The sequence below is a fragment of the Lytechinus variegatus genome, chromosome 12 (genome assembly GCF_018143015.1).
Source record: "Lytechinus variegatus isolate NC3 chromosome 12, Lvar_3.0, whole genome shotgun sequence".
Classification (NCBI taxonomy): Eukaryota; Metazoa; Echinodermata; class Echinoidea; order Temnopleuroida; family Toxopneustidae; genus Lytechinus; species Lytechinus variegatus.
The window spans coordinates 21,929,593-21,952,984 of NC_054751.1; the positions used below are offsets into that span (position 1 = coordinate 21,929,593).

Genomic DNA, 23,392 nt, shown 5'->3' on the forward strand with positions numbered 1-23,392 from the left:
GAAGGACACAAGGACTACAACAGTCGAGAACACAAGCTTTCAGTTTCATTATTAGTTATTTGAGGTCAAGAGGAAAACTTCAAAGCGGATGTGATATTTTGAGATAGCAATAAAGAGACAATTTCAAGGGATCTGGAGTGAAAATAGCAGTATGTAAATATTTCCTGTACGACTAGTACATTTAGATAGTATTTCATGAAGCAATAGGTCAATTTTTCAGGCATCTGTTAAAAGCTACTGCAATCCTTCAATCTCATTGGCCAATGGCAATCCGTCAATGAAAATAACTGAATAGATGGTTCATGACCTTATAATAAAACAGAGGTTGCAGCCCTGTTCAAATATTGGGTAGTGCATTGCTTTCACAAAGTGATCTAACAACTTTGTTTTATTATTCAATCAAGGCCTGCATAACTGTTTTAAGATTGTATGTGAATTCAAAATTGTTTGCATATAAGGTTGATGTGGCAAACAAATTAAACACTTTTGTAAAGACCCAAGAGAAAAATATAAAAAATATTTTATATCAACTGTAAAACCATCTTCATCTATATATCTGGTACATGCAGGCTGCTATAGTTGTTTGAAGCAGATACCTGCATCACATATGAACAAGGCTCTAATGGTTGTTGGAAGTCTGTTGCATTGAAGATTATCTGATCTGTAAACACAATGATAACTGAAGACCTTCATGCAGACAGGCATTGAAGGGTATTTAAAGGACAAAGGTGATTCCAAGGATAGTTCTGGCATGCCTTGAGTTCATGTGATGGGTAAGATACTTTCATATCAATCTCATCATAGAAAACACCAGGGCCCGTATTCTGAAGTCGGGTTTAAAGTTGTGGTTTAAATATGGGAAGCCAAAAGTATCAATTTTGTTATTAATTAGCATGTTTCTTATATTTACTGTGCTCTTTCCTGATTCATCAATGGTGAAGACAATCTACTTATATTTCCTAGACAATTATGAATGATTTGAGAGCCAAATGGGCTGCAGTATATCTCTACTGTTCATGATTATGTAACAATTGGCTATCCATACTTAAACCACAACTTTAAACCCAAGTTAAAGTTAAACCTGCTATCAGAATACGGGCACAGGTGTTTTGCCAGTGGGCAAGTTAAGAACTTGTAATATCCCCAAGCCAAAAAGTAGGTAAGAGATAGCTTAAAAATTGGGTAATCTTACATAAAAATTTTTCTATTTTGCACCCCAGAAAAAAAAGAAACTATTACATTTGAAGCGGGAAGAAATATGCATATTTTTAGGCTTAGACAAGTAGTAATATGTTCATTTAGTTGATCAGGTAGGTCTGAAAGCACCTTCTGTTTCATGTTATTCAACTTCAAGATGGCCTACTATTAGACATCATGTTGATAGGCATGGAGATTAAAATCATGTCTAGAAAATCATGTCAGTCATTGTGTGCAGGACTTGGAAAAACATCACATGAGACATCCTTGTTGATGATACTTGGATGATTCAAATTAAATCATATTCTATGTTGAATTCCACGATTTTATGATATACATCACACAGGGCCTATCTACATGTACTTCTTTGTTCATGGAATTTCTTTGAGATTACCTCTTATCTTCTACCTCAGCACACATTTAATTCAACCTTATTCAAATACCAACCAATTCAATGACTTCCAACTGCTGGTTAATAACCCAATCAGCATACATGTTAAAAAGGTTTACAACTCTTCATACATCACCATTGAGGTAATAAATGAAGCGCAGGCTTGAAATGCAAATTTTATGCAGCACTGGCAAAAGGATTACCATTCCACACAAACACACACACACACAGGATGTATAATTGCAAAACGTGTCAATTTGCGAGTGATAAAAATCGTTCCCTTTTTAGTCAACCTATGTCTAATAGTGTGTGTACTGATTACTCTTGATGTCAGTAAGAGTCGGGTTTATCATCATCACGCTATATATAGGCCGAGATACATTAGGAGGGGAAGCTTTATCACTGATCTTCTTGATGGCATTTGAAGAGCACAAGCTGACGATTCTTGAGGCCCTTTCTTAGAAACGTTGATCATCAGACCCAAATAATAAGAGCGTTGGATAATACTCAGCGGGAAAGCAAGACAGTGGAATAAAAAGCATCGTACATGTCATATTGATTGCCGTCTCTCATTGTTCATTCCAGCAATTATTAAAATCAGGGAATAAGAGCTACAGGCGATCGCGTCAATGTAACGCAACCGCATCTTTCTGAATTTCATCTTTCCCCTTCTTCTTTCATCAATTTCACAAACAACCCTGACCTCGACCTTGTTTGAAAGATGTAAAGATCTAATATACCAGTATTTACCATTAAGATGGGCAGGGTCTTTATCATTTTGGTTTGTTTTGAGCTTTTCGCTTCCAAACAATTAATGTAAGTGTAAGTACCCTACACTGCTATTTCAATCAATTTACAACTCAGAGGAGGATAATTTGCCCATCTGATTTTTGTGCTTCTTTGTTGTTTTGTTTTTATAATAATGTGGATATTTTTTCAAAGTGCATAGAATTAATTGAAAAAAAATGAAGACACAGTGAAAGAGAGATGTGTAATACTTACAGTGGTAGCTTGGGTAGTAACAGCTGGAGCCCTGTTAGTACGTCTTGTAATCCCAACGTTTTCTCCCTTTAGAAGAGAATTCACAACTGCAACAAAAAAAAAGAAATGGAATGTTCAAAATTAAGGAAACAGAGGTTTGACTTCAAAATAAATTCTTTGATCACAAAAACATTAATTCTTCAAAATATCCAGGAGAAAAGCTGGGGAGTATTCAGATATTTCATCCCACACCGCCAGATAATCATTTTCAAAGCAAACATGATAATGCTTCTTATCCAGTCTAATACAAGGACAATTTTCAGATCAAACAAATTGTCGGTCAACACAGCACAACTGATTTATGAATATCTGATGGAACACAAGGGGATAGCACAGTTTCCTTGATACAACACAATATTCATTCAAACTCATTTTCCATGGTACGGCATTCATAAAAATGTTCTTAAAATTAAAACCAAAATCACACAAATTTTCAATAACACATTCACATTCATACAGCAATACTCTCACATTCTTTACTTACATACACTTTATGCCAATAACATTCTCACTTATTTTTCAGAATACAAACACTCATTTCCCACGATTCAAACAACTTTTTCACTCATTTTCCTTTAAAATAAATCAACAAGCTACGTATGTGAATGGCAGTACATGTGACACAAGAATCATAAAGGAGCACTATGCAGCATTTTAATCTAGATATATCATTGTAATGGAGCTGTGTTTAATGTTCCATGCTAACCCATTGTTCAAAACCCAGTCTACAATCCCTATCTTTCCCACAAGCCACATACTGTCAATACAATCTTTGTTTGCTGAAACCGTACTCACTGTTGACAGAGCAAACCGCCTGAGTATATTCCACAGTTAAAACATAATGCAGATGACCTTTTAGCAAAGTTTGCCCTGTGAAGCTTTTTGAGAGGCTGTCTCATTCATTTAATGCAATTTCCTACATTAACGACAGATTAAAATGAAATCGAGAGTGACATGTGTTCTGCATGGAGACTTGGCTATATCATTTCAGGAAGTCGATCCCCTTTACGAAACTCAACATGGTTGCAATGCAGATTTATTCATATGGATGTCATTGATAAAATTCATAGTGACTCAAAAGTTGTATGCCTACATGTATCTACAACACTACTGAAAACACAAATTGGGAATGTCATATAATATAACAAACTTGGATGAAAGCTCTGTCCATAGCACATAAATTAGGCATGATACACTGTCATATTTACCATGGAAGGATAATGTTCTTATAACATGAGAGTTCGGAACCAAAAAAAAATGATTCATCTGTCATATCATTCCTCATTTCAATTAAAGAGCATTCAATTTCAATAAATACAAAAGATTTCAATCCCCTGTGAGTGTTTTCCATCAGTTGGAGTAGAGCCAGACTAGTCCTCTTGGTGTTTTCCTATTGAAAGGCAACTCATGCATAGCAGAGCAACAGAGTTAGGGATCACCTCAGAAGCTCAGTCATAGCCACCCAAGCAATGTAGGACTGGAGAGCAGATAACTCCAGCAGCACTCACTAACTGCTAGTGCTAATACCTTCACGGTTCTGTGAGTGTATCAGGTAACAAAAGGCCACTCAACAATGTCCTTCCCTTGAAAAAAGATTATCCATTTCCCCACCCACAGGTCATTGAAAGAAAAAAAGATTCCAAACAAATTGTAACAGATATGCTCACTTGCGCTCTCTCTCTCTCTCTTTCTAAATATATATCTATTTTTTGCTGGTATACAGCAATTATTCATTTCAATGGATATTGTACTATGTACATCATGTAGTAATGAAACAGAATTGATTTGACACCAAATTGACCTTAATGTAATAAAGTTGTACTAGTAGTTACTATTCTTTTCTTTTTATGTATTAACAGGTTGATTCTGCAGACTGCCTATTGGTAATATATCATAATCAATGTTGACTTGATGATGCAGACAGAGGTAAGCTATTTGAAACAGACAATTCACTGATACCACGCTTCTAGTATCCATGATAAATACACCTCTCTTTTAAGACAATGAATATTTACTCTATGCTAACTAGTACTGTATCTGTATGGTCTATGCACAAACTGCAAAGTATAAATCATGACAGAATTTAGAGGTCAATAGGATAATTATCATTAGAACACCTCCCTATGCGTACCTATGTCAATGATATAATTTTAGCAGTGTTACAGCTGTAGACAAACAGTTTGGAAGACTGAAATATCTTATCTCTGGTCAAACATGTACTCCTCTCCACCTTAACAATCATACCAAGAAAATACTAATCCAAATGAAGGTTAATAGGCCTATAGATAGAAATGAGATCAAAGTATCACACTGGTTACGGTTAATCACCTTGGGGAATTGCATCACAATCTTATGACCACTAAAGCACATCCAGAAACCAAGATTCTAATGCTACTTCACCTGTTGCAATTGAATCTTGCATCATTTCAAAATTCACTATACTCTTGTATGTCCCAACACTTGACGACTAAGAGAGAGTCTGACAAATTTGTATTCCATCTATTAACAAGTACTGTACGCATTCCTTTTCAAATGTGTATTTCTTGTGTCTTTAACAAACTTTACTATTCTATCCAGCTTTGTGAAAATCGCAAAAGGAACACGTCCTTATCTCAATTGGAATTGCGTTTGAGTGTGGCAGGAGGGGTCTGTTTTTGTTTTCCTTGAGAAATATGTTTGCATCCCTAAAATCCAAAATTACCTCAAACCCTGCCGTACATTGGAAAGTCTCAATACCTTAAATGATCTACAATCATTCATTCAATGAATGATTTTCTCTTACACAGACCATTGGTGATATCAAAATCACTTTCCGAAGGCTATTCCAAGCAATTTGTCCCAGAAATCTCTTAGGTGTGCAGGTGCATCCAATTAGAGTGATGTATCTAGAGAAAACATTCAACATTACATAAGTGGACCTATGTTTTTGAATGCATATACAGTAGCAAACACAAGAGGGACATAGGGGAATTGTCACCCCCCCCACAACCACCACACGCAAACGGAAAGTGACATCCTTACTACCTACTACCATGACTACCATGAAACTACAACAACTACCTACCACATTCAAGGATGAATTACATGTACTAGCCATGCCATATATTGCATGTTCCTTCATAAGTTGGGATTGCTAATCTCGTCATGTTATTAGAGTATAATTTGCCATATTTGGATGAATAAAAAAACAGTACTTTACTCATCTTCTCTCATATCAGGAAGAATTTTTTTTTGGGGGGGGGTAATATTGAGAAAAAAGAGGTCAAATACATGTAATTTCCTACCATGTCCCGATCCCAATGTCTTCCTTTGACCCATCACCTCCTGAAATAATTGCATTCTTGACTTTCCATGTGTAACCTTATCCACCCACCTACCAACCAACCCTGGGGCAAAGGATTCCTTTGTTCCTCAGCATGCCTAGAAAAGGAAATGTTTATCAAGACTCAACAATGACTAGTCTGCCCTTTGAACCCAACTTGACCTCTAGGAATCCAGGCGCAGGGAAATTAGATTTAGTGATGGAGTCATACAGAGTCATCACACCATAGACAAATTATCCATATCCTAGACACCACTGTTTGAACGGACTCAAACATTGGGGTAATAAACATATTGTTATCATTCAAGTCCCTATGGAGTATGGATAATATATAAGACTTGAATTATGACACATTTATGTATTGACCCAGCTAGGGAAGATATTAGTTGCAAAAAATATTTATCATAATAACCGATAGGCAAAACCAAAATAGAACAGTCCATCACTCACCACGGATTATAAACTATATCCAATAGTCTGGTAACCAAGCTGACAAGCATCTGGCAGAATCACGACCACACACATCATCATCATATCTTATTGTTTCCATCTCTTGTACTTAGAATAAGGAGAGTTACTAACAAATGATTTCACTCAACAAGACGTCATTCATCACTCCCAATTGCGTGGCAAAAATGCAGAGAGAAAGGGGCAACAAATATCCTGACCACATTAAAATTGAATCACAGGGCGAATGGATGGAGCCAAAATGAGGCGCTGCTAGGATAGCATGCGAGGATAGTGAGATAGAAAGACAACCGATCTTCTATGGCATCCCTGCCATTCACTTCGAAGAAGTGACTTCACCATGTCATCGTGAGAAGAAAAGGAATAAACCATTTATTGGGTACTTCCTTCACTGTAAAGTCTGGCTAGTAATGAAGAGGAAAAGAGGGTAGCGACCCAATTGCTGTATTGCGCTACACCTCTAGCCTTCATCATTCGTTCTCTCTTTCTCAAAGACACACACCATACACACACTCACTACACAACAAACACAGACAGACGAGAATGCCAGGCACATGCTTCAACACACAGCATGCTGCAGATTTCCTTTTAATCACCCCTGTCCTATTCATCACTGTATAGTGCCCTCATCAGTCTACGGCAGACATGATCCACGCATCCAGGCAGACATCGCTAATCCCACTTACTGTTACCCTTGAAGTGATCTTTATAACGTCCCTGACTCTTTGTTATCAATGGCCCCACCCCTCCAGTTTTACTCAAGTAATAAGCTTTCGGCATTGGCAAACGTAACTTGACAGACATTTCTCAGACTCTGCAAAAAATCTATAAACCATCCCTTTTGTCTAGAAAGTCAATAACTAAACAATCAACTGACAATGAATAACCCTGTGCCCCCACATGCCTGGTCAATAATGAATGTAAACCAACATCTAGGCCTAACATAGGCCAACACCATACTCAAAACTGAAAATAGAATAACATTGATCAATAAGTTATAGGAGATGTTATAATGAGGCTACTCACAGCTATCATAAGCATGACTGAACATCGCTGAATGTTGCAACCATTAACCATGCTGTTCTTCCATTACCCCAATCGGTTTCTTCAAGATCACCTCCAACCACAATCAAAAGCACACAACAAATATGCTAATCCACATGTATTCATGGACTCCTTTCCCTTTTACTGGTAAATGATTGTTGCCAGGTCAGATGAATGAAGAAATATCTGTTCACTGAAGGAATAGGGCACACAATGTCTGCAAATGGCAAAGGACTATCCAGCAATACCTTTCCAGCTATAGTGGCGTGTGAATGGAGAAGGACACACGGAATGCAGAAATGAGAGAGCTCAAGAGAGCAACGAACATGAGGCAAGGAACGCACAACTAGACAACAAGCCTTGCTTTCCGCTGCAGCAGAGAGCCTGCATGCCTGGCCTGCTATTTGCTACACAGTCTTGTCTGCGAGCCACACTGGTGTCCTTTTTCACCGCACAAGGTCACGTACACAGTTCAATGCAGGAAGAGGAAGCATTACACATGTGTGTAAGGCCACGCTGCACAGACTGCCTGGTACACAATCACATATTTGCACCCCTGCTTCTCAACACTTGAAATGTGAGGTCAGCAGGGGGCAAGGAGGGGTATGGGGAGGGGGTATGAGGAGAGGGGTATCACAATGAGGGGAGAGAGAGAGTGGGAAGGCAGGAGAAGGGATAGGGAAAGATGGGAGGAGGGGGACATCAGAAATTGTGACAAAGGTATACATTCACATACCAGTATTTGCTACCCTTCTTGTCATCTCTACTAGTATTGTGCGAGGTCAATAAGGGGCAAAGCAGTGTATGGGGTAGGGGACGACAAGGAGGGGGAGAAGGAAGGTATAGTGAGGTCAATTAGGGGCATGCATGGAGTGGAAGCTGGAGAATGGGCACAGGGGTTGAAAAGAGTTGGTTGATGAATGCCTTCAGGTGCAGTTTACAGACTAAATCATTGAATCCTACACAATCAATATAATGAACACAACACAATCACTTTATGCAACCACATTTCTCAATGATTATAATGTGACATTAGTCCAGGACAAGGAAGGGTTAAAGGTATTGTTTAACTTTGTGAGCAGCCGATTTAAAAAATGATCAAACCAAGAGAAACGTGTACTAGTGCATGTATCAGAACTAATAAACCCTGAAAACAACCATTATTGAGAATGAAAAGCTAAAACTACAAGGTAAAAAAAATAAAAATGATTTGATACTTCAAGTGTATGATATGCACCAAAAACATCTGTAAGCATCACACCAACATTCTGTTTCAATTTACAGTTCTTTAAGGTCGTTTCTATTTAACCGTAAAATAATGCTAATAATATGAAAGGTGAGGATGTATTCATGTTAAATGTGTTTGTCAAAATAATTTTGATCCAAGTAGAACGGATTCTTTGGCGTTGTTGGTACAGTGGCAGATACAAATTTTGACCAGCACGAGTGTTGTGATATTGCTATTCAATGGGTAAACGGAATTGTCAATTTTTAATATACGCAAAGTCTATGAGGAAACAGAATTTCTGTATTCTGACAAGCTGAAACAGAATTTACGATTTTCTGAAAAGGAAAAGGCAATATTTTTAAACAGAAAATCACTGTCCCTATTTCTATTCCTTGTTTGATTTAAAGAGCATCAATTCAATTTTTGTTTCTTAAAGATTGTATTACATGTGAATCAAAGTGTAAAAGGATAATCAAATTGTCTCAAACGGTTTTATCAAAATAACCAATTCAAAATAGTGAAAAATCTAACAAATTAGAATCCGAGCCAATCAGTTGCATGCAGTGGCTTATAACAAATACACCAATGTTTCATGAAACATTCCTCAGGAGAAATGGAGGTGAGTAATCACGAAGTTCATGACATAAGACAAGGTGTCCATTGACAAAAAGAAGAATTAAATGACTTGGAACTAGAAGGGGAAACTGAAGAACTTCGCTCGCGATCGTTTGAGCTATGTTGCCTCTTGGGTATTTATCTCTTCATTGCAGCTTCACATGAAATGCAGTACACCATGTCTCTCTCTCATTCATCACACTGCAGGTTCATTGACACACGAGGGCAGCTAACTTCTCTCTAAATTCCCTCCAAGATATCCCATTCCTTGGCAGACAACAAGGCGTTATTCCTTCCCACAGACTCCGTCAATGTCTTTGGGAATATATTTCATTCATAAAAATTCAATCTTTTCTGAACCTCATCATATCTGAACGCAATATGCCAGGCAATTTCAAATGTCATACTATAATAAGCAGCTACTTATATTTCAAAAAATGCGTCTGATGAAATTCATCATGTCTGGAATACAGATGACAGATTCATCTCTATGTGGATAAACTGAGGGACACATCTCAAAAGAGTAATGAGAAAAAATATCAATAATATACAGTTATATATTCTTCTTTGTAGGCTTGTGTCTTCTAGGCGGAGACAACTTTTAATTTTAATAATGACTTGCCCGAAGGAAGAAATCCATCTCATGGTCATGTAATACTACAATATAAACAAGGAATAGATCTTGGAGCAGATTCAATTTCTAAATAATTGTGTAAGTTGTCATGTTATATCATACAAACTGCAAGGGCACATTCTCCATTCACACTGTCAAGTTTTGAAAAGAAATGATCTGGTAGATCTCAAGAAATATTACTATTTCTGGTACAGTTATCTATTCAGAAATGAAAAGCTGTTAATAAATTTTTAAAAGGTTGAAATTCTTGCTCGCTTCTTTTTCAAAATTTTGCCCCACATAGTATGTTCTGCCCCCCCCCCCCTCGGCTGTTTTTGGCCCATGACGCCACTGCCTCACACAGACACATATTTTACATCATGTGATTACTGATTAGGCAGTACACATGTTTATTCAGCATCCAAGAGCAAAACTAAATAATCAGTTTATCGATTCTTAAAATGTAAATGGGAATGAAAGTTTGCCTAACCCATTGGTATCTGCATAAACACACATGAATTCATTCAAAGTTTGCATAAGGTAAACACTGTGTACATATTTGTAGACTGTTGGTTGTGCGAATCACGCAGATAGCTGATGCTGCTGCTAAGCGCTATAAATAGTGACCCTTGAAAGATGAACTTTAGAACCACACGTCAGTCTGGCATTCTCTCTCCATATCAGTTTTGCTCTTGATCAAATCCCATAACCTATATATTTTGACAATCAATAGAAGACCTGGCTTTATCACTGTATCACCAACCATGTTCCCAACAAGTATATGTGTTAATAATTTGCCAATAGTGCAAACAGCAGTCAATCCTCCAGTCATATCTCTTGCTAGTACATATCTTGGCCTTCATGTCTCAATGACAGATATCTACATGAAATATTTGCTTTACCATCATATCTCCATGGTACCAGGGCTTCAATAGAAAAAAAAAAGTTCAGGGAACATGTAAATTTGCTGCATTTCCTAGGCAGTGTTTGCACAAGGATACAAAGAACTGAGTAATAGGGGCTTCCTGTGTGAAAAGGGCTAAGATTTCATCAATACATCATGGAAGGGGGGGGGGTGATCCATTTTGAAGCCAAGCCGAAAGGGATAGATGGATGACTGGAAATCTCTGCAATTTACTCAAGCAATGAGCCCAATGATTCTAATTAGGAAGTTTATGAAGTTTATTGTTGCATTGCCTTTGATTCTCATTCTCAATCTCCTGTGATCTTCAAAAGAAAATCAACAATCATATTTCTCTAAATCTGGTATGATCAATAGTGTCCCCATTAGACTATTTGGAATTTGCCATCGTTGCCACCAAAGTGGGCATAAACTTGTGGAGACTCTTGTTGGCAAAAGTGTACAGTGTGACAAAGCCCGACTGACTGCCCAGTCTAAATACATTCAAAAGGTCTTTCGCATGATTTCTCATCATCTCATATGAGATAACAGGCTTGAATGTAAACAAACATTTGGCTCAGAATACAGCCCTTGAAATATAAGGTGATAATGGAAGTGATAAAGAGTCATAAACAACCCGAACACTTATAAAATGGAATATGGATTCAGAATAACAACTTCACTCAAAATACACAAACATGCAATGTAGGCTACATGTAAATATGGAATAGGGGAGGAAGGCGGTGCACGCGCTAGTTTAGTGGCAGAGTAAAAAAACCCATAAAAACAGAAACCAACAGCACACTTTCTCACTGGGTCGGATAACCTCCTCACGACCTGGGGGAAACGGAGCCTCTCACCACAGACTTGGGCATTGAAAAACAGCCAGTAAATTAGTGCAGGATGTAGTTGCTTTGTACAGACTTCAATGTGGTAATACCACATGTTATTTCCAATTCAATTGTCACTTTGTTATCACACCTCATGACCGTTCACTAAAGATCTAATATTGTCTAATTGCTTTATTTCAAGGTTTTAACCCACAATGCTTTTTAATTTACTAAGAAATATTGCTCGTTTCAGTAGCTTTATATCAAGGCAGTTCAATTATCAATGAAGTATAATTCCACCCCCCCCCCCTGGAAGAAGTAAGACTTCACGAATGTGTTTAATATGAAAATATAAAGTTATGAAATCACCAAAAAGCTACATGAAAGAGCTTATTTCTAGACTCTGCCTCGGACTACAGAGTTGAAAGTAATTTTCTGAATGGACCAATAGGCCTAGATGGTGCTGCAACATCCCGAGTTTGTTTAATCTCAAGATTTTAGCCAGTTCAGCCCTCTTCGCGATTAATCTCGAGATTCACAAAACCCTGTCTTCACCATCGCAGAAAGAGCAATTCCTGCTCGAGCGAGGTATTGATGCATTATGGTCTGACACCGTGAATAAATAATCCTGAGTGCGTCTGCACCTACGAATTAGCGCGATAAATCGTGAAATAGCGTGCTATTTCGCAAATAATCCCAAGTTGACTTGGGATTGCAATCTCGAGATTAATCCTACGAACTAACGCGAGAAGTGCATCTCCATTGCAAATAATCTTGAGATTGTTCAGATCGGGGTAAGTTGCCGGATCAGAAATAGTGCGCTAATTTTCAAACTCTGGATGGTGCAGACGGCCCTAATCAGTAGGCCTACAGAGTTCAGAACAAAATCCTGGGTCCCGTCAATTTACAAAGACTTGCGATTGATCCGATCAATCACAACTACGGACGGCCAGCAACGTCAGCATCTAAAACGCAAATTTGTTCAAAATATTTTCTAGATATGTTTATTCATGTACTCAATCATTCTCTTGACGATTCATTGTGATTCTCTTTGTTTACTAAGGAGATTGTGCAAATTACTTGCAGAAAAAAATTATAGTTTAGATGGATTTCCATAGTGGAGAGCGATTTGATCAATCGTAATTCTTTGTAAGACGGGGCAATGGACTATTTTACTTATAATATGCTGGTTAAAATTTCTGAGACAGAGCTGTTTGCTACAGGAACTTTAATATAATTGTATTTAGTGTCTTATCTTTTTTTAAATTAAATTTTAATGTTCAATCTTCGATAACTGCAACACATGCACAAATAAACTGCATTGAATACATATTATTAAGCAGCATCTTAACTGTAAATCTCTCAAAGGGGGGGATATGTACTACAATGCAACTGTTGCATTCCAAATGAAGATTAAGACGATACTTTGCTTTAATAACACAATTGATTACCTATCTATTTCCAATCATACCAAATAAAAAAAGAAGACTAGCAAAACATGTGAGTTAAACATTTTGCTTTTAATTCAAACTCTAGCTCAGGTTTTGTGCAGATGTAGGAATTATGACTCTGACCTTACTGGGTAGGAGAGGGACTGAATAAAGGGGTCAGAGAAAGGAAAAGGTCGTGACCAGAAGTGCAGAGTGACAGAAATCAATGCAATCTATTTACCAAGGCCTGCCTGTCTGACTAGATCAGATGGCATTTCAAGTTCAAATGCATTCTTCCTCTTCTCTAGACATATGGAAAATTTGATGATCTCTTTCACACAGTCATGCAATACTATACTGGATGCTTATTCCTCTCCAAAACCTCTTCTCCAAATACTATTCCTTTTGTTTGATGGTCCACCCCATCCCTATCACAACCATAAGGCCAAGTAAAATAAGAAAGTAGTTGATCGTCCTCGCGCGCATCACTTTTGGCCGCCGCATGAAAATTTTTGCTATTTACTATTTTCTAAAAAAAAAAAAAAAAAAAAAAAAAAAAAAAAAAAATTGTGTTGTTTCTCGTCCGCGCCATCTTCCCTTTTTAATTGCAGCATCAATTTTCTTGTTAACTATTTTTATGGCTGCTGAATAACGAAAAAATTCACAAGATTACTCTGGGATCTCTCTCGCAACTTCAAAAACAATTGCAAAGTCCGATATCGCCGTAATTGCAAGAAAGAAAAAAATTCTGATTTGTTTTTTTGTTGGAATTTTGAAGATACCATCATAAATTAACGAGGAAATAAAGTTTGCAAACTCGGATAAGATCGCGGATTTCTTCATTTTTAGTGCATTTTCGGGGACCCCGCTTACTGAATCTGAACTAATCCGTCGCCTGCTCTGGAAATATGGCGCAGATAAATCAATTCTAATGACGTAATTTGTATTTCAGCGGGGTTTTTTGGTGAGTGATAGCGCCTGTACTTAGATGTGTGTTACGGTGATTGTGTGCTTGTGACTCTGTTGGGTGAACTGCATGTGTGCTAGGATGATGTGATTGACTGTGCTGGCGTGACATGTGAATTTGTGAAATGCATTGAATTTTCTGGCGAGTTTTCTAATGTCAGGAGGCAATGCATCGAATATTCAATGAGGGATTTAATATTCAATATCAATTTTAAAAATGAATAAAAATTGAGCAGTAGTATTCAACATTATGTAAACGAACAAGCACCCGAAAACTGCGATGTGAACTGAAACCATGCCCAGTGCTAAAAATGAGATTGGCTCTGGAAAATTGAACAAGACTCCATGACAATAAAAAAGACCCCCCCCCATGCATTTTTTTACCCTTACATAAATTAAAATGTTTCAATTATTCACTTGACATGAACATTCTGTTTGACAACAATACAGTACCAGTATACATCAGTAATAATACGTCAATAGATTTTTATCGCACATCAATATCGCACATCAATAGATACATCAATAGATTTTTATCCTTTTCCATAGATTTCCAATCAATCATAGATATTTATACATATATAATAATATATATATATATTTCTAATCATTTATTATTAATATTGAGCATAAGCTTTTTCGATATACCGGTATTAGTAATACCGTTCGGTATGAAAGTCATACCGGTATGGATACCGCCGTAGAAATTTCAATACCGAAATACCGTCATACCAAAAGTTGAAAATATCATACCGGTATTTTCTTCTGTATTGTCGTTTATGGGTATTTTTACAGTAAAATTAAGCCAAAACAATAAGTTCTTTGGCTCAACGTATTTAATGAAATCAGAATCCAATAATCTAACCTCGAAATGAATACATCGCCCCTTAACTACTGTCTGAGCTCCGTTAGCCGCTGCATAAGGCCTCGGCCCCACCGCTAATGATACTGGGGTGCATGTCGGCTCAGCTCCATGCACTCGTGTACACAGCTACAGTATAAACAACGAAGTCGACCGAGACGGAGAGCATTTCATGAAGAGTTTTTTTCAGTGGTTTCAACAACAGATTTGCTTTCCGCCAATCACATGCGAGGGTTTCCTAGCTTGTAACATCCCTCTACAAAAACAAAATCACTGACAAAACTCTTTTTGAAACACTCCCTAGCCTGCCTTTTGACCACGTGGTGTATTGCGGGCTTCAACAAAGTATCAACCTTGGCTTGGGGCGTTGACAGACAAACCACAGGGATTAACACTTGTTTTTTCTTTATGCAAGTTTTTTTTTCTCGGACTGCTCTTTGTCCACTGAGTTTTTTTTTTTTTTGGGGGGGGGGGGGGTGCTGTGCATTGACAGACAAACCACAGGGATTAACTTTTTTTTCTTTATGCAATGTTTTTTTTTCTGGACTGCTCTTGAATTGTTTCAATTATGACAAGTTTACTTTTATACTATAAGCCTGCTACAAAAATCGTCTGACCCCCCCCCCAAAAAAAATAATAAATACATTAATGAATAAATTAATTAAATATGAAAATAAAAAAAGACAGAAAATGTTGATAACATTAACAGGAAAAAAAATGTTACGCCATCCCTCTTTGTTTATTTTGATCTGTGAAGTGATCGTAAATGGAAGAAAGTGGCTGAGAATATTTGTGTGATTTGTGATGGGTGTTGTATCCGTTTTGTGCATGTGCGGTCATGAATAAAATAAAATAAACTATTGGAATGATTGTATGATGGTCTCGTGGCGTGATAAGATGTTGATCAACTAAAATTTGGCATGTGTGAAAGATGAAATTGACAAAAAAGAGGGGAAGATTGAGATTCGGAGAAGAGGAGGATGTTGATTGTTCGTGGTAAGAGAGGGGTGGTGACGGGGAGAGAATGGGCCGATGGGAAAGAGAGAGTGAAGAATTAAGGGGCTGGGGAGATAAAGAAAAACAAAAGCAAGAAAAAATGAGTGAGAAAGAGGCAGCCGGGGGATAAGAAGTTTAGGGGGGGGTTACTTGTAGACAACGTGCAGGTTCACAAGAGGGGGGGTTCAACACAATGGACATTTATAAGAAAAGTTATGTACGAGACGTCAAAATTTGAGGTCAACAAACTTCGAACCTTTGACGAACACGTGTTGATGTGAGTGGTAAACAAAAGGGGCGAATCTGAATGTGAATGAGTGGGGCAAGATCGGTGAAGGGAAAATCACGCATATATTCTTGACAGTTTTAGCAGGGAATTTTGGTGCTTGGAAGTTAGGGCATGTACACACGTTTAGCAAAGTAAGTAGCAGTGAGTTTGTGCGGTGTAGCATTTGGCAACTTGACTTATTGATTTCGTACCATGTGCTTGCTGAGATAATTTTGCGCACATGCACAGGTAATTCACAGCTCTCGTTGGGGAGAGAGCATGATCGTATAACTTTTGGTAAAGAAAGAGAAAGTTTTTGTCAATGAGAACGGACCATGCTGAGCATTCCTCAGCTGACCACAAGCATCCCTTCTTTATCCGAGGCCATATCAGGGCTAAACTAACATCGGACACTGTTTGCACAATAAATTGGGAATTTACTCGGTATTAGTCGGTATACCGGTATTGAAGCTATTAGTAATACCGGTATTGAAAATATCAATACCGAAAAAGCTTAATTGAGCATGCATCGATCACATAATTCGAGCTTGACATGGCCTGACAATCATTTGAATAAAAAATAGCAAAAAATATAGTAAATAGTAAGGACCTCCCTCATCACTGATGTCAAAAATTGGACCGACAAAATGCCTCCGTGTTCTTAAAAAAAATAGTAAGATAGCAAATAGCAAGGACCTCCCTCATCACCGCTCTCAAAAAACCCGGACGATCAACTACTATCTTTTTTTACTTGGCCTAAACTTCATGGCCTGTATTCTGAACTATGGTTTAAATTAAAACTGGGTTTAAAGTTGCGGTTAAAGTATGGAGAGCCAATTGGGACACAAATCATTAACAGTACACATCCACTTTATTAACTCATTTGACACTCAAATTGTTTATAATTGCCTGGGAATGATAACTGAAGGATTTTCTTCATTATGAAAGCAAAATGAAGCAAAATAGTATACATAAAATATATACAAAGAGAATATTTGAATTTTTGGCTCCCCATAATTTTAGCACATAGTTAGACCGTGGCCTAAAGGTAAACCCAACTACAGAATACGGGCCCATGTCATTTTTTTTTTAAATGGCATAACTCAGTCTAAATAATCTGCACAATTTCAAAACAATAGCAAAAATGAATATCTAACTAGCACCACGGTCATGAAGTCTAATACCATGGTCACATTTGCTCTACGGCGGCAGTACGGCGAGTCGAAAACGGCCATTTCAACATTTTTTGTACCAACTATATATAGGTGGTTTGAATTGAAATTAATAAAACGGCTGTTGTCGACTCGCCGTACGGCCGCCGTAGATCAAATGTGACCAAGGTATAAACCTCTGAATACATCAGAAGTTACACACTATACTCATTTTCAAAATACAGCAAAGACCACTATTTATAAATATTGAAAAACATACCTTGGCAGACTCAGTCAGTTTAGAAATGTACAGTCACCATTACTAATCCTGAAAGCATTAAATCCATGTTCAGGCTATAATCCCCCTCTGGTTAAAAAGCTAAGCCATATGCCACTCAGCTAGCACCTCCAAAGGCACGCACAAAAGCGGAAAGCCTCAACTTTGCCACTCTCCAAAATCCAATCAGTCAGGATACTAGCAGACGGGTGCATGAACCCTTTCAGGAGACAAGTCTCACCAGCCTGCGTATTCGACCAATCCCGTAGATGGGACCACAGGCGGGCTCACCAGTCTGGCCCTGACGACCCTGGTTACGTGCAGTCTGGTGCCAGTCATGCTCTCCACATTGCATACAATTTATAGGTCAGTCAAAATAATAGGAGGCTCTGATGGTATGTATAACAACTATGCAAACAATGACGATTGGAGTTTGTTGATTTCAACAAAGTTCATGTGCAATCAGATAGGGAGTTCATGATAGACACATGATGTATGGGAGGGGCATTTGAAGAGCGATATGAATGTTATGTCCTTGGTAAAAAAGAATGTGGTTTCTTAGCTTCTTCATTATTTTTAATTACAATCAAATTAACATAGGTTGACCTTTCAAATTAAAACCAATGTCAAAAAGCTATGTTTCAGACAAAATTACACAAAACATGATTACATTTATGAATTTCAAGGAATTAAAATAAATCCAGAAATCCAGATCGGCTGTGAATAGTCCCTAGCAAAATAATGGATTTATTTTCAATCTGAAGGATTGAACTTTAAATCTACAAACACTCAGATTCAAATCTTTTAGCTTTACAGTCAAATCAACAAGGTTTAAACACAAATCTAAATATTCACTATCTGTATTTATCTTAAGTCCTTGGAATTTAGGTGTACCTCTTCTAGATTGAATTTCGCCAAGTCTAACACATTTTTTTGGTCCGAAGAGATTTGATTTAGGCAGATTCACCTGTAATTAGGCCTAGATATTTCTAACTTCACTGCCATTGGCATTTTGTTCTGCAGTTCTCCAAGCCATTACCAGAGTGCATCTTTACTTGCAAATTATACCCCCTTTATACCAGATGAAGTTCCCGCTTGAAGTTCAGATGAAACCCTAGAACGCAATCTGGGGGAATGTTTCGCTAAGATTTAAGAGCGACTTACAGTCTCACTTAAATTCAAGTTGCCTGCATTATATGTATCACACATCAAGGCATTGGTAAGATCATGCACACGGTTAAGTGGACTACCACACATCCATCCATCAGATTACGTGTTAATATCATACGTGTGTTGACATTTAAGCATGACAATAAACTCTTCATGAAACACGCCCCCCCCCCCCTGCATTGTAATCACAAGATGACATTCATGAAATAGCCAACTGAATAGTCCCAAAATCAACTGCACCTTTTGCCGATCGGAGACTTAGAATTATAACCAACGCTATAGAAAATATGAATATCCCAGTTCGGCTTGCTTGCAGACAAACCACAACTACCTCACATAATAAACTTGTAAAGCTATATGGAGACACGATAGCACATATACATGGCAATACATCAGTCTGCATGAATTCATTGATCTACTTTTAGTCACCTCGGAAGGGCTCTCACATCTCAGCCATGCCAGACACTGATGACATTTAGCTTCAAGAATTCAAGGCAGCAACCTCTCTGGCAAACATCAATCATTAACTAGATATCTAATTATACCATGCTTCAAAACAGGACCGCTCATTGCCAAACACATGCTACATGCATAGGCTCCACCCATGACTGACCGACTGTAGTCTGGTCAGGACATGGCCAGGAAAGAATTAAAAGGCCAAGTTCACTCCAACAACAGTTAATTTTAAATTTATAGAGATTTAAAAAAACTATCAAACCACCTCAATTCTAACAAATTCATCAAAATTGGATGCAAAATAAGAAAGTGAAGTCATTTTAAAGTTTGACATCTTTTCACAAAACAGTTATGAAATGAAGGAAAGGGTGTCACACATTCACTATTTAAAAAAAAATACAAACAGCTTCACAATTTAGTGACCAATAATCTCTTCACCAAGTCACAATATTTACATGAGCTCCCATACTTCTTGTAGAGGAAAGCTAACATAAGCTGAAAATCAAAATTCTTGAACTTGTACTGTAAAGTTATTTTCTCCAGCAGAAGTGAAGAATACATACTGTAACAAAAAGATTTTTACCTAATGAAAAAAAATACTGCAATTCAAATCGATTTCCTACTAGGTAGTATTCTGAAGTGAGATAAGCCATTAAAGAGCACAATGTTCAATATTTCTACATCACTTTTTTTTTTTATTCAATAAGCCAGATCCCTGAACTTTGATTTCTCTCACAACCCGGCTTTGTTCAATCAAGCACAATCAACAATCCTATTGAACCGAAGGATGTCTTTATTAGGCCTGTGATGTGACCTTTTACCTCCAATCTAAAGTAATGTCTATTCAATAATACAATGGCTTCCTTATCATTTCCTCATCTGAATAAAATGAGGAATATGTGGGAATCAGCACTTCTATAATAACAATGAGATAACAATAAAATGATCATTATTTTGCCTTTGTCAACATGAGAATATGAGCTCATCGGGATAAATGATTGGGCATGTATGCTTTTTGAACTGGTTATAATGGGTCTTATCAATTCATAAAAGTTTGTGTAAATTGACATAGAATTCGAGGCAAATTTCAATTTCGTAAACAAGATGAACAAAGGTTCTGGATCAATCTGGCAGCGCTTCAAAAAAATCTCAATATGGACAGAATTTTTTCTACTATAGCCTGTAGAATCAATCTGTATTTTACAGTGGAATGCAATTACTGAAACTTCATAAAATCTTGTCTGATTTATTGTCATATTGTACCTGAACTGATCAATTGGGGTTTCCTAAAGTACTCTCAGTACACCATTTAAACAGAAAACTAGAGACTTTACCTCTAATATTAAAATATCCATCGGCTCACATTACAAATTAACGCTTGAAAGTAAATTTCATTTGGAGACTGTACTGAAAAGAAAGATCATTCAGTGTGATAAATTGAGAAGGCTTTATAGATTGTTAATGATAGAATGAGTGGTGAGCTCATAAGAGTTAAATACTGTTCTACAAAGATTTCAATCACAAAAAAACAACCAACCCTTAAGGGAATCAGCTTGATGAATCTTATCATTGTACTACCTTTTCTTTGTTTAGGTTTTAAATCGGAATGAATTTGACCTTTAACTGTTACATCAGATAGTGTGGGTGTACATACTGTACATGTGCTTCTCGCACAGACACGACAAGATCATGACAAAAACACTTTCTAACAGTACTCACACACCATTTCACTCCTCCATAGCGGAAACTTAGGTTTACTAATGAGAAATGTGAAGCCACAATAAAAATCATAATTATCAAGCAATCTTGAATTCTGTGACTTATTTCAAATCTCTTGTTCCACCCTGTACCATCATCAGCTTTAATAGCAAAGCTCGAATGATAAATAACTTTTCATAATATCCTGTTTCGAAAAACAACTTCTCTCGTCAAATCCTTAGAATTAGATCTGAAGAGGTTGTTATATTGATTAAAATCGTGAAGGAATTTCCAAATACCCACCTTGTCAAGTGAAGCAGAAGAGCTATATGAAAATATTCTTCAAGATTTCGTAACAAATAAAATTGTCTAAAAGGTGACAAACACATCCATTTATTTTATCTTAAAATCTATTATATGATCGCTCGAAAAGATTGTGAAAATGAAGAGTATCAACATCGTGTGATAAGTATTGTACAACGCCTACTTAGCTTGTTGTAAGCGAGCAAATGGGATGCTGAATGTCACACATTCGTACCTTTGCACACAAGACATACCATCCAAAATGTACTGTCCAAAATGTACCATTGGACGGCTTTAGGTGACGTCACAATGCGATTTCATTTGATTAAATGACATTGCGCATACAGCTCGCTGGCTAAATGCGCAATGCTGTCCAAGATCATGTGCGCTTGTGGGCCTGGCTTGTGGGATTTTGCTTTTCGCATTCAATATTTTTGCTCCCTTTTCATAGATTACTGCAGGGAAAACTCTTGTTTTTTTTTAATATTTTCGCTTGATTCCGAGGCGTTGTACAACACAAATAGCGGATATTCTTATTTGTGCAATGGTGCGAGATTTCGCATTCGGTGAAAGAAAGAAACGCTCTATTCAACTCGGCTGATGCCTCGTTGAATAGAGCATCTTTCTTTCACCTCAAGCGAAATCTCCCACCATCGCACTCGTGCCTATTCGCTATTTGTATAATATTTGTCATCCAATAATAAACAAATCTTACCATCATCAAGGAACATCATCTGAATGTGAGCTGGATTCTCTGTGTGACTCTCCAGAACAGTGTCATCCATTACTCTCAACTCCTGAAGAATAAAACCGCAAAAAAATAATTCAATTTGCATTTATTTCATTCTCGATAAAAACAAATATAAAGCAAGGTATGAGAAACGATATAATTGAAAACAATTCATCCAATCAGCGGGACTTCTAATCTAATACACAAAATGCTTGATTGAATTGGATTTCAATACTAATGTGCACTGAACAAAAATAATAGATAAATTAACTAATCATTTGATATAATCTTAGTGATTATCACAGTGAACCCTCCTAATGATCACACAAAGGATGTGTGAAAATTCCTCAAGCTTACATGAATACCCCCAAAACCTGATTACTACTAATTTGTTTAATAAAAAAATGATGTTTCCTGCACAAGAAGGGTGGAGGCATTGTTAATCTGGACCAGAATCGCATTGATCTCTAAAAGTGCAGTCAAAGATGCACTTTGCCCCTCTCTTCCTCTGAAACAAACAAGATAATTCCCGAGTGTTTTTATAAAACAACTTGTTCTATGTTCTATAAGCCTATTTACAGCATGAATATCGTTCTGATACTGAATAAATAGTGGCAGATTGTCTGCCATAAATGTACATTATCATCTTATTCCATTTGAGTCTTCAGAAAATTATCCGTGTATGAGGAAAATGTCAATATGACCTATGTGTTGGCAAATTAATGCCTATTCCTTTGTGGCATGCAATACAAAGTGAGGTTCACATAATGCAAGCACAGAAACAAAATCTCATTGATTAATTCACTTCAATGTAAGCTGGTCACAATCTGTAGACACCACATTTTGCCCATTTTCATGATTCTTCTTGATGAGAAAAAAAATAAAACTATCTCTGCTAAAACAAAAAAACTGAGCTCAATCTGTTTTCAAGTCTTTATAACCAAAACAATAATTGGTCTTGAAGTAAACATGACTTAGTTTCCATTATCAAGGAAAATATCAGTTTACAAAAATATACTTTAATGGAATTGTGCCAAAATATACCAATGTTATCGATATCTATTTGTGAATATTCTTTTGGTAAATAAAAAAAAAGGGAATGATTAAATTCGTTGACTGAATTCACTGTGTTTCAAACAAGAATCAATGATTGCTTGTTTCTTGTGAGTTTGCCATTTCGTTTTGTCCTTGTTTTGTGTTTTGCCTGAATTGACTTCTCTATATAATGCCTCATTAGAAGTGTAATAATGGACATGTCTTCTTCTTCTTACCATGCTCTCAATTTCAGGATTTTCATTGATTAAAAAAAAAAATCTTTTGACGCAATTCGTATTCATGTTCACCTATATTGATCTGGAAATATGAAAACTGTGGCATCCATCTAAAGGTGAAAGATAAAATAGACTAGGAATGAAAATCAAACTAAATTGAACTG

The 23,392-nt window shown here is 37.0% G+C and overlaps 1 protein-coding gene across 5 annotated transcripts in view; it reads right to left on the minus strand.

The window, feature by feature from the left end:
* LOC121425031 (probable JmjC domain-containing histone demethylation protein 2C) overlaps nucleotides 1-23,392 on the minus strand; it is an 80,029-nt gene that overhangs the window by 31,757 nt on the left and 24,880 nt on the right. For 2 of the 5 annotated variants that reach the window (XM_041620968.1, XM_041620966.1), the window contains exons 5-6: nucleotides 21,943-22,024; nucleotides 2,591-2,676 (exon numbers count right to left, since the gene is read on the minus strand). In XM_041620968.1, the coding sequence (XP_041476902.1) occupies nucleotides 2,591-2,676; nucleotides 21,943-22,024 (168 nt within the window). Of the gene's footprint in view, nucleotides 1-2,590; nucleotides 2,677-6,401; nucleotides 6,409-7,105; nucleotides 7,215-7,445; nucleotides 7,974-21,942; nucleotides 22,025-23,392 lie in introns of those variants that run through there. The other 3 variants (XM_041620970.1, XM_041620969.1, XM_041620971.1) reach the window with 3 other exon arrangements.